General features: G+C 42.7%; 1 protein-coding gene across 1 annotated transcript in view; it reads left to right on the top strand.

Annotated features, from left to right (window-relative positions):
- Nucleotides 1-16415, top strand: part of AK5 (adenylate kinase 5) — a 426857-nt gene that overhangs the window by 17352 nt on the left and 393090 nt on the right. Inside the window, exon 2 of the mRNA XM_073593713.1 lies at nucleotides 14658-14844. Coding sequence (XP_073449814.1) covers nucleotides 14658-14844 — 187 coding nt within the window. The remainder of the gene's footprint in view (nucleotides 1-14657; nucleotides 14845-16415) is intronic.

The raw sequence follows: 16415 nt of genomic DNA, 5'->3' as shown, positions 1-16415 counted from the left end.
CTTACCTTTTAACTTGCTCCTCCGGCAGCTAGCGCTCTTCCCAGCTCACAGATGCTCCTGAGATGTAGACATCCCAGGCTGTCCTCACACACCAGGCAGGGCTGCTAGTTCTACATTGTACAGAATGTTGGTCAGGCACGCAGAGGAGCAGCTTCATGGAACTGGTCATACAGCACAGAGGAAACCTTCAGAAGTGAGGGATAGGGTAAATAATCGAGCTTGTTCGTTATTTTCATAGCTGGCTTGAGTTCAGCTTTAAACATTTTTCTTACCTTTATATATTTTGGACATTGTTAGTTATATGCTTGTCAGACAATTATAGTGCAACAGCAGTTCATATGGGCAATAACAGACTGTCCCCTTTGATCGTTCGTTCTATGCACATATTATTGTTGTGACAATGTAAGCCCCTGCCACTGTGAAAATCTTCTAGGGGAAAGTGACACAAGGTTCGCACATATGCAGAGTGTGGGACTCCAGAATGTCAATAGACAGGTGGTTTTTCATCTTTCTCCAGGATTTGTAATTCCTGGATAAGGGCTGGCAACTCGGAGACTTTGAAGTCCTTTAGGGGGGAAGAAGTCTCCAACCCAATGTTCAGGTTTTGCCAAAGACCAGCAGGGTGTGTGTCCAGGTGCAGAAAGCTATTACAATGAAAACCTGGGCATAACTCAGGGCTCCACTTGAGAGACAGGAGGTTTCTGCAAAGGGGTCGGGAGAAACCCATCCTTTCCCAAGAGTCAGGGGGGCTGCTAGAGCATATAGTATTTCTGCACAGTGCCGGAGCAGACGGTGACAGAGCAGCATAGAGCATGAAAAGAGCTTGGGTACATGGTGTGTACAGAAGCACTAAGGTGTAGGGCTGAAACAACTAATCGATTAATCGACAACCAATCGATTATGAAATTAATCGATTACTATTTTCATAATCGATTAATCGGCCAGTAACATAATGGGGTTAAAAATAATAAAATTAGCCCTTTATAGTACAAAAAGAGCAAATAATCGCTACTGTAAATATTACTTTCACAGTTCTACAGTAAAAAAATGAACCCCTTACAGTAGTGATCATTTGCTTTTTTTGTACTATAAAGGGCTCATTTTAGTTTTTTTTAACCCCATTATGTTGCTAAACATTTTAGACCTGGTTTACATCTTTGTGTTTTTTGGTGCTTTTTGCAGAAACACACTACAATTCATTTAACATGGTTTTCTATGGGACACGTTCACAACTATACTTTTTTTCAGCCACTGCGTATTTGGAAAGGGTCAGGGACTTTTTTTTTTTTTTTAACGCAAAACGGTGCTTTTTTGGTTCAATATACTTCAATGGAGAAGTTGCAGAAAAGCATGTAATTCGTTTTTGCAGCAATTTGTATTTTTTAATCTGCCCAACAACAAATTGGCCAAAAAACTGTATTTCTCTTCTAATAGTGTATATATAGTATATCTCTTCTGTCTGTTATTCTCAGAGTGGATTTAATATTTTGCTCCCTAACCATATAGTTGGTTGTTTATATTTACCACTGCATAGAGATATTTAAGAATACATTGTTTTTTTAAAAAAAAACTTTACATACTAACTAAATTATACACCACACTTTTTTTTAAGGTTATTAACCGATTAATCGATTAATCTAAAACAATAATCGACCAACTAATCGATTATGAAAATAATCGTTAGTTGCAGCCCTACTAAGGTGCTGTTTTTGGTGGTTTTTTAGGACCAAGTCAACAGGTCTGAGCAGCGGCATTGCTAGAAAAGCCAAGAGGCTGAATGTTCTTTATGTTCATGTTGATGGTAAAAACCCCTGCATGGGAAACTGATTTTCTGTATCTTATTACTATAAGTGAGCCAGCAAACTTAAACTTAAACTGGACTTCTGGTGTGGACTAAAAGCTAGGGTTGTCCCGATACCACTTTTTCAGGACCGAGTACAAGTACCGATACTTTTTTTCAAGTACTCGCCGATACCGAATACCGATACTTTTTTTTATGTCACGTGACAGTGTTTTTTTTTAATTTTTTTTTTTTAACAGTGCTTTTTTTTTTTTTTTTTTTTGGGGGGGGGGGGGGGGGGTGAACGGTGTATGTGTGTGTGTGTGTTTTGTTTTGGTTTTTTTTTTTAAATTTACAATTTTTATTTTTTACAATAATTTTTTTTTTTAATCTTTATTGCAATATGTGTTTTTTTTGTTTTTGTTTTTTTTTTAATCAGCCCTGTTGGGGGGCTTTGGTGAGATATCAGGGGTCTTAACAGACCTCTGATATCTCCCACTTGAGACAGAGAAAGAGACCGAGGATAGAGATTCCCCAGTCCCTTTCTCAGCAGCCTCAGCTGCACTGAGAATGAATGGAGAGAAGACAGCGGCTCCTCTCCATTCATAAACTGACACATCGTAATCACAGGAGGTTACAATGTTTCAGTTATGTGAATGGACAGAGTCAGCTGACTCTGTCCATTCACAAAGGAAGGAGGAGGAGGACGGCGGAACGGAGGGGGAGAACGGAGGGGGACAGAGAAGGAGGGGGGAACGGAGGGGACAGCGGAGAGGCACAGGGAAGGAAAGAGGAACGGAGGGGGACAGCGGAGAGGCACAGAGGAGGAAAGAGGAACGGAGGGGGACAGCGGAGAGGCACAGAGGAGGAAAGAGGAACGGAGGGGGACAGCGGAGAGGCACAGAGGAGGAAAGAGGAACGGAGGGGACAGCAGAGAGGCACAGAGGAGGAAAGAGGAACGGAGGGGACAGCGGAGAGGCACAGAGGAGGAAAGAGGAACGGAGGGGACAGCGGAGAGGCACAGAGGAGGAAAGAGGAACGGAGGGGACAGCGGAGAGGCACAGAGGAGGAAAGAGGAACGGAGGGGACAGCGGAGAGGCACAGAGGAGGAAAGAGGAACGGAGGGGACAGCGGAGAGGCACAGAGGAGGAAAGAGGAACGGAGGGGACAGCAGAGAGGCACAGAGGAGGAAAGAGGAACGGAGGGGACAGCGGAGAGGCACAGGGAAGGAAAGAGGAACGGAGGGGACAGCGGAGGGGGACAGCGGAGAGGCACAGAGGAGGAAAGAGGAACGGAGGGGACAGCGGAGAGGCACAGGGAAGGAAAGAGGAACGGAGGGGGACAGCGGAGAGGCACAGAGGAGGAAAGAGGAACGGAGGGGACAGCGGAGAGGCACAGAGGAGGAAAGAGGAACGGAGGGGACAGCGGAGAGGCACAGAGGAGGAAAGAGGAACGGAGGGGACAGCGGAGGGGACAGCGGAGGGGGACAGCGGAGAGGCACAGAGGAAAGGAGGGGGCATGGAGGATGCAGTGACAGTCAGCGGTGACCGATCACCGCTGTGTCACTAAAGCAGCTGAAAGCCGCTGGGGGAGAAGCTTGTATCTCCCCCATGCGCCGATCACAGCTGACGTTTAGGTATCGGGGAAGCATCGGGAGCATTTGCCCGAGTACAAGTACTTGGGCAAATGCTCGGTATCGGTGCCGGTACCGATACTAGTATCGGTATCGGGACAACCCTACTGAAAGCCCTAACACTGAGCGAAAACCCTTCACAACACCTCATGGAACAGATAGTTACGATCATATGTACAACCATTTGAAAAAAGATGGCTCATTTAAAGGGAGCCAGACAGGATTTTTTGATAGGAGACTGTACAACCCAGATGGTTATGGTGTCCCTCGTCACATAAACATTCTGGGTTATGCTTTCTTTTTGGCCCCAAGCCCGACTTCATTGAAGTGATTTGGCTTTTCGTACAGGTGCCTAATTTGTTCCCTAATACTTATCTCGATCCATGGTCCCACATCATCCTGATTACATGGATGCTGGTCCTGCAATGATTTCCAGTGTAGGCATGATGATGATGATGATGATGATGTTGACCTGTCAGACAGGCATGCAGAGCAGCTTCAGCTGCCTGGTCTTCACCATTGGAAGCGGCAGGATTGAAGATCAAGGGATTGAGGATTAAGGTAGAGTAAGTATTATTCAATATCAGAACCTTTATTTTAATGAAGTGCAGATTGCTTAGGAGCAGGCGTGGTAGGGGCTACAATACTGATTTTTTTTTTTTTTTACATGGTCATAGCTGTGCTTTAAGGTAAGCCCACAGACAATAGTTTTGACTTTGAGGGCGCTTTAAGAGGATGCTAAGGGATTGCATATCCACTATTATCTTGTATGTGTTTGCGGCTGCCAAAGTGAAATGTTCCAAGCTACATCATGGAGACTCCGTCGTCCTACTCCATCCAATTTTATCATTAAAAGCAATAAAAACCCAACAGAGAGAGAGGCTAGCCATACGTGAATCGAGCTGCAGCCGATTCAGCAGAAATCGGAAGAAGTTCAAGCCATGGGTGGCACAGCAGGCACCGTAGGCTCAACAAGCAGAGTTGCCACCTCATCCCTTTAAACCCGAACACCTTTGAATTACACAGGTTCTGAGGTTAATATAATGCAGATAAGGCACCAAGTGAGTTTAATTACCACCTTAACCAGCCACAGAACCTGTGTAATTATTATGTGTTCGGGTTTAAAGGGATGAGGTGGCAACCATATCAACAAGCTTTTATTGAAAAATTGCTGGCACAAGGATAACTACATCTAGAGGCGTAACTAGAACCTTCAGGGCCCCTGTAATAAAACATGAAGGGCCCCCTGACTTCTGGGGCCCTTTCCTCTGAGCTGGGGCCTTTACTCCCGTCTCAGGGCCCTTTATAAGCCCTAAGTCACACTGATGCGACTGCTACTGCGACTTGTGACAGAAAAGTCGCATGAAAGTCAAAAAACACATTAATTTCAATGGGTGTCGTCTTAATCCTTGCTACTTTTCTATGACTTTTGTGCAATTTGAGTGCCATAGACTGCAATGTTAAATCGCAAAAGTCACAAGCAAGGGGCACGACTTTGAGGTTGCAGCAGTGTGAACCGAGCCTTACAGTCCTGCCAAGATGGCAGGAAGGTGGAATGCCAGGGCCCGGTCGCAAGTGCAACCTTTGCAACCCTGGTAGTTCTGCCACTGATTGCATCCATCCAATGCAATCACTTTTAAAGTATTCAGACAGCTGCGAGTGCTGCAGCCATCTTTCAGCAGTGCAGATTCCTCCATCCATGCTGTTTATCCTAAATCAAGAAACAAATGACTTTCTCTCATTCAGCCCCTGGGGCTGAACAAGAGCAATTTAAAAATATATGGCTAGCATAAGACCCGAGATTGAAGAGTCAATTGAAATCTTTAAAACGTATAAGAAGCTGGCGCGTGATTTTTACCCTCAAATGTTCAGCACTGACCCTTCAAATCCCATCACTATCGGATTCTGCTGTTTTGTTCTGCCTGGACCTGCTAAAACCCCCTGTGGATAGACAGCTTTTGAACCCTTTGTTCTTATTCTTTTTCTTTTCTACACATCTTCACAAGGACAGGCAAGCAATCTAAGAATTTCTCTAATTGCAACTTGTAAGCCGCAAGATTATTGGATCAATCGGATCAATGCACCTTTGTCCTAAGCTGTAATTACAGGAGTATTACAATAATTTGTACAAAAACTGAGAAAATCAACCTTACCCGGCATACGTGACCTGGTACCCATCAGCATCCTCCTTATCTTATTTCTAGAATGTGGTGTTTATAGAGCTTATAGCATCAAAGGATATTGCATTGTGTATACCCAGAGGAGCCACATCAGAGGTCAGTTCAGTTCATAGCAAATCTGAGTCCATATCTAGTTCTAGTTATTATCCTGTATTACAGGTTCCTTATTACTAAGTCCACATCCTTATTGCCCATAACAACTTTTTTTTTACAGATGACAGTTAGCGCCGGTTCACAGTGGGACGGCTTCAAAGTCGCCCGACTCTCAAGCCCCTTCTGTAATAGATGTCAATGCAAGTTGCTCCGAAGTCACCCCCAAGTAGTACAGGAACCTTCTAAGTCAGAGCGACTTGAGTCACTCCTATTAGAACGGTTCCATTGCACTGAATGGAGCGTGACTTGTCAGGCGGATAAGTCGCCAGACAGATTGCCGCAGTGTTAACCTAGCCCTAGGGGTCTATTTATAGATGTTAACTTTCACCCAGGTGGCGCATTTTATTTCTAATTGGATCCTATTGAAAAAAATGTGTGGATGCTGGGTGAAAGTTGTTTGAATCTGACTTGTCAATCAATAGACCCCTTAAAGCGGTTGTAAACTGCTGGACTTTTTTGTACCTGCAAGGTAATGTCATAATGTGCTAGTATGCATCATATACTGGCACATTATGTTAAACTTACCTTTAAACAAAGCCCTTCCAAAGCCGAGATTTTAGCGCTGCTTGCACTCTCATCTTCACCCGTCTTGCTCGCGGACTCCGGACTCTGTGACTGCCCGGAGTCCGCGATGACGTCACTCCCGCACATGTGAGCGGGGGCCGCCAGTTACGGCAGAGGTTTACGGCACAGAGCTCTGAAGGAATGGCACGGACGGCCGATCCTTCAGAGTGCATGCGTCAGTGATGTTACTGACTCCATCTACAGTAAATATCTCCTAAACGGTGCAAGTTTAGGAAATATTTACACTACCTATACGTAAGCCTGATTATAGACTTGCTTATAGGTAAATTTCAGAGATGGAAGTTTACTTCTACTTTAAGCTGGCCATACACTAGTAGATTTTGGAGCAAACCTTGGTATAAATATTCATATGAACATTTGCATGAAAATTCTCATTACATTTGATGACTTGACAAATGTTGTTCAAAAGTACTTCAAAATTTCATTTGCTATAACCACTTGTTGCAATGTACTGTGTGCGTGCGGCTGCTGTAGGCAAAGCGACGTACCCATACCGCTGTCTACTTTCATGTTTAGGACGCACGCATGCCTGTCCCCCACCTGGCACCCACTGTGATTGTACCAATGATTCATGGCTGGGACCTGCTGATCGGCTCTGTGCAATCATAGCCCAGAGCTCTTGTCTTGGTAAACAACACAGAGCTCTGTACAGAGGGAGGATCTGTCAGTTTCTCATTCCAGCAAAGCAGAGATGAGAAACTGAAAGATCAGTTAGTAAAATCAGCACCCCTTGATCACCCTAGATGTTAACCCCTTCCCAGCCAGTGTCATTAGTACAACGACAGTGTATAGTATTAGCACTCATCACTTTATTAACCACTCGCCGCCTGCCCACTGTCAAATGACAGCAGGGCGGTGCGGCTCTCGTTCTGGGATGCCGTCATATGACAGCATCCCAGAACGACCGCTCTTGCGTGCCCGCGGGGAAAGCTTCACGGTCTGCATTGCTTTAGAAGCATTTAACCATTGGAGTATCTCACTAAAACCTACATTTCTGTTGCAGGGGATTCCTAAAATCTGACTTGTATATAAGTGTGGACTTCTGGAAAACTCAGTGAGCCAATCGCACAAGTGGGAAGTGACATATTTGGAGGCATTTTGTGCACAAACAGTGTACAGAATGCCTCCAGATTGTCGTTTTTACAGAAAAAAACAGCAACTGCAAATTGAAAAGGAAAGGTAATCTGTTTTTACCTTAATGTATTCCCTGAATTAAGGTAAAAACACCCCATTAACTGTCACCTCCCGCCCCAGCCCCTATCCTTAACCACTCACCTGATGTCTCACAGGAGACTATGGCAGCAGTATAAGGAAGGGACAGGGGGCATGGCTTACCAGTGCTGTGTGTACCTATGGATGGATACAGCCTGGAGCGGGAGCACATGGCTCGTCAAAGGGGCACCCATAGGAAGAAGGAGCAGAGCTTCAGTTTGATGGTGCCAGCATAGTTCCAGGGCCAGTGCATCCCACCAATGATCATTTCAGCTGCATTTAGGGTGGGCATTTTCCCCTTTGACTTCCAATGAATTAGGTTTTAGCATGGATTCCTGGAGAGGCAACATTATTTTTAGGATTTCTCTTAAGGGTTGAGAAGTAGTGTCAATTGAGTGACCGCTAATAATGAAGAAACAACGCTCCTGTGCACAAGTGGATGACCAGACAAGCAGTATATAGCCACAGGCCTTGCTGCCCTCAAGGATGGGGAATCCTAACAGACAAGGAGAAAAAAGAAAAAAGGGTGCACCAGCCATGTGCATTATCCTTTGAGTGTAAATTTATTAAAACCAATGACTCATTCTAGACTGCATGCTGCTATTTGAAGATTGTTTTTACTATGGGATCTTCTGCAACTGTTTGTAAGTAGTTCCTTTTTACCATTTGGTTTTAATAATTTTACACTCAAAGGATAATGCACATGACTGGTGCGCCCTTTTTTCTTTTTTCTCGTTGTATGTTAGGATTCCCCATCCTTGTGGGCAACAATATGGTGGCACATGGAACTGAAGTAGTCCTTACACTTCCAACCTTTATTTGAAGAACAAAGTAGAGCCAGGGAATGCTAGGGTTTCTTCAGAAGTTCCTTGAGATGTGGCTGGTTGACCTTCAGTTTGATGGTACCAGCATAATTCCATGTCTAATGCTATTTGACAGAACCAGCTCCATCCCACCAATGATGATTTCATCTGCATTTAGTTTGGGCATTTTCCCTTTGACCTCCAATGACTTGGTTTTAGCATGGATTCATGGAGACCGCAAAATTATTTTTAGGGTTTCTCTTGGGTTAAAGGTTGAGAGTCTTCTATAGAGTGTCACTTGAGTGACAGATTTGAGCCTGCTAGGGCTGCTGATATCATATCCAAGATGGTGCCACCCAACAGCAGTACTAGGGCTTTTGGATGTCTACACAAGGGAGGCTTTTACAAGTAAATACCAAGCATAAAAAGTTAAATGCACATATAATCTTATTTGAAGATGTTTGTTGAAATGACTGGTCTGGTGACAAGGTCTCTTTAAGAGGAGATCTAGAGCTTATGATTTGGAGGTTGTCATGAATGTGTTGGCTGACGAGGCAGGTTTTTATCAAATACTTTCATAACTATGGCATTATCTGAAGATTTATACACGGAAAGAATGAGAATGATCGGCTCTTCAACTAAAGTGACAAAGAACAAACCAATGTCATTTTTCAAACAGGACAAAAACAAATGCTAGAGATTTCTATAGCCCTGTTGTGCATGTCGCACATCTTTCTTCCATGATTGTTCTAATTAGGCTAGGCATCATTTGTATCCGAAACATGACAACCCCCAATGCAAATCAATAACTGCCCTGAAGCTTTTTAGGGATCATGTAGACGGGTGTACTTGTCAAAAGCAGAGCTACTCAAATGCATGTATTCAAGAGTAATGCACACCTACTGACAAGAAAAGGCTGTGTTTGACTGGCAATTTAAATGCACCTCATTAAAACCCGTCTGAAGAAATGCAAAGCAGGACAAACACAGCCTCTAAATTGCCATCTACACTGCTCTATTAAGATCAACAGGAACAGAGCCAGATTCATAGGGGGGCAGAAGGGGAATTGCCCCGGGCCTCCCTGCCAGAGGGGCCCACAGACTCTTTATAAAGAATGAAACTTTTACTTTCACTCAAGACTCCAGTAGTGTGTTTTGTTGAGGTAATTGTCCAGTTTGCAGCATTTGCCAAGCTCGGTCATATCTCACTCCATCTTAACAGGCATCTTAACAAGCAGTTTTATTACATGAAGAGCTTCCAGATACCTTTCCAGGTGTTATAATATATTTGAGCATGGTGGTCACCAGTTGTTCGGGAGAAAAGGTCGTTCAGCAAATTGGCACTAATAAAGAATTATCTGAGAGCCACGATGACCTGTGAAAGACTAAGTGCTCTGTGCCTACTGGCTGTCGAGAGCCGTGTCCTCAAGAAGATACACTTTGATGGGTTAGTTAAAAATTTTGCAGATGCTAACTGCAGCAAGAAAGACTTTTTGTAAACGATACATAACGGATGTATGACAGTTCCAATTATCTGTGTAATGTGTATTCTTAGTCAATATTGAGTAAAAAAAAGTCAGACAAGTGTCTTTTTCAGAACCTAACTTTTTTTTTTTTCTTTAGAACAAGTGCGATTTATCATGTTATTTGTTATATAATTTCATTTCTGTGTTGAGGGGCCCCCGAACTTGAAGTGGTGCAGGCCACCAAGGTCTAAATCCAGCACTGAATAGGAATATGCTGAGTTGTGTTTATGTGCATTTCAAATGCAGAAAAACAACTCCACTCTACCTGACCCGTAACTTGTCATTATTCCTTTAACCCTTTTGGTGCCGTCAACTTAAAGGTTAAGTCATTGGCAGCATCGACTTGTAAACTCCCGGCCACTATAGCCCTGGCATCAGTTGGAGTAGACAATGCCTCGGGCTTGGTGGTCACTGGAAATAAAAAATGACGTGATCAGTAGGAGGAGGAAGAGTGCCCCATTATTGATATTGGAGAAATAGTGTCCCATCGATAGTGGAATGAATAGTGCCCCACTGTTGGTGTCAGTAGGAGGAATGGCGCCTCATCATTGGTGTCAATGGCATGAATAGTGTCTCTTATCAATGGGAGAAACAGTGCCCCAAGGACCAGGTGAAGGGAAGCAAAGGGCCACATCCAGCTTGCTGCAGTTTGGAGACCCCTGCTCTTTAGTGGCACTTCCAGGTTCAGAGCTGTCAATCCCGCAGCTGCTCTGGCCACCGAAGAATCTGGTTGAGCACAGTCTGTACTCATTCGGCTGCAGCAGAGATGACATTTGGGTCTTATAGACCCCTGGTGTCTCATTTTACATAGAAGCTGCCTCCTTCTAAGATAGCAATGAAGTTGAGTTAAAAAAAGAAAAATGTTTAGAAACACAACATGGGCATGTCAGGCATGCATGCGTACAAAAATGAAAAATTATTCAACACCTTTTGTCATCTATGATGTCATCGAGGGCACAGAGAGCGAGTCAAGGGAGATGGATCGGGAGTTGTTAAACAGTAATGGTTACTATGAATGGTTGCCTGGTAGAGGTGGTGATTGACATACTAAATTTCATTCTTTTTTGGCTTTTTTTTCTGTGTTGCAAATCATAGTATATCCCAACCACACCGAGAGGTCCTGAGTTTATCTTGCTGCTTTTTTGTTTCTGTGTTTTATTGTCCTGCTCTGTATGTTTATTATATCGCTGTGGCTAGTCAGCGTGGGCTGGATGCAGGGGAGGACGTTAGCCTGTGACCACCCAGTATGTATATTTATCCATCTCCCTTGATTGTCTCTCTGCTCCCCCAATGATGTCAAAAATGACAAAAAGCATTGGAATGAGCCTCGTGATCTGAGGTGCTCAGATGCACCTTTTTGTGTAACCAAGCCCTGAAAGTGGTAATCTGCAAGTGCTCGGGTCAGAATTTTACACTAAAAAACTCAGAGGGTTCAGTACTACTTTATTGAGCAGATTTTAGAGTTTCTTCCTCAGAATTTTTCAGCAAAACTGATAACTTCACAGTGAAATAATATTCCCTAAAAAGGAAGTTAGGGTTGTCCCGATACCACTTTTTTAGGACCGAGTACAAGTACCGATACTTTTTTTCAAGTACTCGCCGATACCGATTACCGATACTTTTTTTTTAATGTCACGTGACAGTGTTTTTTTTTTCATTTTTTTTTTTTTTTTTAACAGTGCTTGCTTTTTTTGGGGGGGGGGGAGGGGGTGAACGTTGTATGTGTGTGTTATTTTTTTTTTTTTACAATTTTTATTCTTTACAATAATATTTCTTTTATTCTTTATTGTTTTTTTTTGTTTTTTTTTAATCAGCCCTTTTGGGGGGCTTTGGTGAGATATCAGGGGTCTTAACAGACCTCTGATATCTCCCCCTTGAGACAGAGAAAGAGACAGAGGATAGAGAATCCCCAGTCCCTTTCTCTGCAGCGTCAGCTGCACTGACAATGAATGGAGAGAAGACCGCAGCTTCTCTCCATTCATAAACTGACACATCGTAATCTCGTAATCACAGAAGATTACAATGTTTCAGTTATGTGAATGGACAGAGTCAGCTGACTCTATCCATACACAAAGGAAGGAGGAGGAGGAGGACGGAGGAACTGAGGGGGAGAACGGAGGGGACAGATAAGAGCAGAACGGAGGGGACAGCTGAGAGGGACAGAGGAAAGGAGGGGGCATGGAGGAGGATGCAGTGACAGTCAGCTGTGAGCGATCACCGCTGTCTGTCACTAAAGCTGGTGAAAGCCGCTGGGGGAGAATCTTGTAACTCCCCCACGCGCCGATCACAGCTGACAGTCAAGGTATCGGGGGAAGCATCGGGAGCATTTGCCCGAGTACAAGTACTTGGGCAAATGCTCGGTATCGGTGCCGATACCGATACTAGTATCGGTATCGGGACAACCCTAAAGGAAGTTCTGCTTTATGTCCTGCCCCCCCTCCTCTACCACATTTGGCACATTTTTTTCCCACTAGAACCACTTCCAGAAGTTCTCCTCCCTCCCCATACCCTCCTCGGACACTTCACAGGTCCCAGAAGGCTGCGGGACCATGCGCGGCTTGCACATGTGCATTAAAAAGCCAGCTAAGAAGCCGCCAGGATGTTGGCACATGGGACTAGACGTGCGGTTCGTTTTGTTCCGAATTAAAATTCGGACGAATTTTAGTTTTTCGGAAATTCAGGCTGTGTCCGAATTTCTGAATTAGAATAGTACCAAATTTGAAGGAATCCGAAATAACAAAAAAAAAAATTTGGACCAAATTCAAATAGTTTTCCAATTTCCAAAGAGAAGAAAATAGAAAATAAGAGAATAGAATAGAAATCATTTTTCTGTATTCCTTTTATTTTCTATTTTATTCTCTTTGGAAACTGGAAAACTATTCGAATTCGAAAACTTTTCAAATCTTTCCGAATTTGAAAAATGTAATTGATTTGAAAACTAATAAAACAAATTCCTAAACCAAAATAAACGAATGAAACAAATTTGACTAAACAAATTTATGTAAATAACTAATCTAAAAGAAACAAAACTAATTTATCATTCTGCACATGTCTATCTGGGATTACAATACTAGTAAAGAACCGGCCCGGGTGAGGATGGTGCTGGATCCCTGGACAGGTAGGTGTCCTTTTATTAAAGGGCAGCAGCTACAGTATTTGTAGCTGCTGACTTTTCATTTTTTTTTTTTTTTTTTTTCAGAGACTGAAGAACCCCTTTCATTTTGCCAAAATCACTCCACTCATCCCTAACTATGAATGTTTACATTGCTTGTGCAAGCAGTCTGAATTACGGGCATTTGTCCCTGGGCGCATACTGCACTAAACATTGGTAATACTCGGTGCACCATCCACCCTTGTCCGGTTAAAGCAGCTCTTGGCCTCTTATAGAGTTTTATAGGCTGTCAGCAGAGGGACTGGAAAGTGAGCCTCTGCCTTCCACCCGCACCAAAACACCAGGATCTTATGCACCGGGGCTAAACGCCCAATGTGCATGAGACAAAAAACAAATGGTGAGTCATTTTTTAGTTTACTACTTGTTATATTAAATACAGAAAAGGAGAGCTAGAGGGGAAAACTGAGATCCCACTAAAGAAAATTAAAATAAAAAGATATATGTGTTAAATTCCATTAAAAAAAGAAGTGTCCTCTCTTAAAAACATATCATGAGGGTTATATCACACAATTAGAACAGTATGCAACAAGCGTATAGAATCTATGCGTTTCGCAATGTTTGCTTCTTTGGGATTTTCGTTTAGAGATGACCAGCTGAAGCAAAAAAAAAAAACACATTCAGCGAGAAAAAAACACAAAATAATGAAGCTGAAAACCAACAATAGACCCTGGGGGTTTGGGGAAAAAAATCCCCTTGCTGAGTAAAGTGGGCATAGGGCCCAGTGATTGCAATGGGTTTTGCTTTAATAAGTAACAGTGGGTTGGCTTTGATGCCCCCTTGCGATTTTTTCTTTTTTTTTTTTTTTTTTTTTTAATATCTTTTATGCTTCATTTTCTTTTGTCTTTATTTGTTTCAGCTGCTCATATCTCTAATCGTGACTCCTGAAGAAGCAAAAATTGCGAAACGTGTCAATTCTATGCGCTTTTTGCATACTGTTATAATTGTGTGATCTAACCAAAAACTTTTATGATATATTTTCAAGAGATGACGTTTTGAGATTTTCTTGATTATTTCCCATTGTTAGGCACATTTAAAGTCCTTTCTTCTTCCTTCTTCCTTCTTCCTTCTTCCTTCTCTCTTCTTCCTTCTCTCTTCTTCCTTCTCTCTTCTTCCTTCTCTCTTCTTCCTTCTCTCTTCTTTCTTCTCTCTTCTTTCTTCTCTCTTCTTCCTTTTTTCTTCTATTTTTTGGGGATGGTGCCATAATGTGGATGCAGACATTGTAACGCTCTGCCCACACACTAATTAATTGTTATATTACCTCCTGTGTCCATAGATGGTCAATACTTAAAGGCTGGGTCCTGAACTTTTCACCATACAAAGGGAATTTAATTTTTTTTCTTTTTGTTATTAAATTTGTTGCGGTCCATTGTCATCTTGTTGAGTGCACGCTTTGTCACAAATTCTTTTCACACAAAGTGAAACCGATATAAATTTCTTCTATGTTCATTTTCACCTCCAGATAATTGTTAATTCAGAACAGCAGCAGATTAGTTCTCAGCTGTAAACTCCATTATCTGATTCCTCGTGTTCATCGCAATGGCAGCAACGTAGACCCAAGTAGATCGATATAAAATAATCTGCATTCACCCTGAATCTTCTCTTCCAACCTTGCAGGGCCTTCTGAATGGATTAATGTACTACAGGCCAGATGATCCAGTGGATTACTTAGAAAACTGCTTGCAAAAAGTGAAAGAGCTGGGAGGGTCAGAGAAGGTGAAGTGGGACACGTTCGTGGGTCCGGATAAAAGAAACTTACCGCCACTCAACGGTGGACAGGGCCGACGGGCGTTCTTCAGAAATGGTAATATATAAGGCTGTTTATTCTAAGTTTTAATCCAGGCAAACCACTAAATACACAGGAGAAATACATATGAGCTGTTTTACCCGCCAAGGGGTTTTTATTTAAAGTGGTTGTAAACCTCAGACATGAAATATGAACAAAGCATACCCCCCTCTAGTGTGTACTTGACTCATTTAAACACTTTAACCAGCACCAGAAGGTTTTTACCCCTTAATGACCAGGCCATTCTATATTTATACTTTTGTGATTTATAATAAATATTGAGAGGGTAGCCTTTGGGTGTGTATACTTTTTCTTTTTTGGTATGTTGATATTTTGTAGTCACACCCTCCCTGTACTTTAGGGGAGCAACACCTCCAATTATTACAATGTAATGCAGGGCTCCCAGAATGCCAATCTTTTTTTGGAATCGGTGAAAAGAGAAGCAGCACACTGACTGGCTATAAATGGTTGTCACTCTGTCCTCTCCTCCTGCATGCTCATTGCTTTGCAGCACACCCGATTGGCTCCTTGTGCTGCTTCTCCCGCCCCCTGCCTAAATCCTGCTGCACTGGGACTGCAAGAGGCTGATATCAATTATACCAAACTCAAAATCGAGTACTACACTACTTATAGAAAGGAAGAGATAATTGGGACTTTGAGTGAGGCAAGCCATGTCAAAATGAAAAATATTAGTACATGAATAAAATTACAATACATGATTAAGAGCCGGTTCACACGGGGGCGACTTGTCAGGCGACCTAGCCGCCTGACAAGTCGCCTCCCGTTCTGTACAATGGAACCGTTCTAATCGGAGCGACGCAAGTCGCTCCGACTTAGAAGAAAGGTTCCTGTACTACTTTGGGGGCGACTTGCATAGACTTCTATACAGAAGTCGTCTTGCAAGTCGCCCTGGCAGTCGTGTGCAGGTCGCCTCGGTGAGGCGACCTGCAAGTCGTGCCGCTTCTAGTGTGAACCGCCTCTGATTGTTGCAGAGATTCATAGAAAAAACATTGTATCAAATATATAGGTAGTCACATGACTTACACTAAAATTTGCTGCTCATAGCATGCAATACAATTGATGAATGGGTAAGAAAGATATACATGAAAAGATAAAAATAAATAATGAGACCGGGTATCTTTGAACATCTAGTGCCACTCAATGCATTTCTTGGAATTCCAGCCATTCATCAGGAGTGTAATGATGAATGGCTGAAATGCCAAGAAACATGTTGAGTGCCACTAAATGTGCAAAGATACCCGGTCTCATTATTTATTTTTATCTTTTCATGTATATCTTTCTTACCCATTCATCAATTGTATTGCGCGCTATGAATCTCTGCAACAATAAATCATGTATTGTAATTTTATTCATGTATTGATATTTTTTCATTTTGACATGGCTTGCCTCACTCAAAGTCCCAATCATCTCTTCCTTTCTACAAATTTATATAGGGATGGAGGTACGCTATGTGTGTCAAGTGAGTGTGTCAGGTCAAATCCTATTCACTGTTTTACTACACTACTTACATCTAAAAAAAATAAATCTAATAACATATCAATTAATACAGATCTGCAATTTTGTGTCTC

The sequence above is a fragment of the Aquarana catesbeiana genome, linkage group LG07 (assembly GCF_042186555.1).
Source record: "Aquarana catesbeiana isolate 2022-GZ linkage group LG07, ASM4218655v1, whole genome shotgun sequence".
In the NCBI taxonomy this organism is placed as follows: domain Eukaryota; kingdom Metazoa; phylum Chordata; class Amphibia; order Anura; family Ranidae; genus Aquarana; species Aquarana catesbeiana.
The sequence above is the reverse complement of the archived record's forward strand: the minus strand, read 5'-3'. Positions and strand labels throughout refer to the sequence as shown.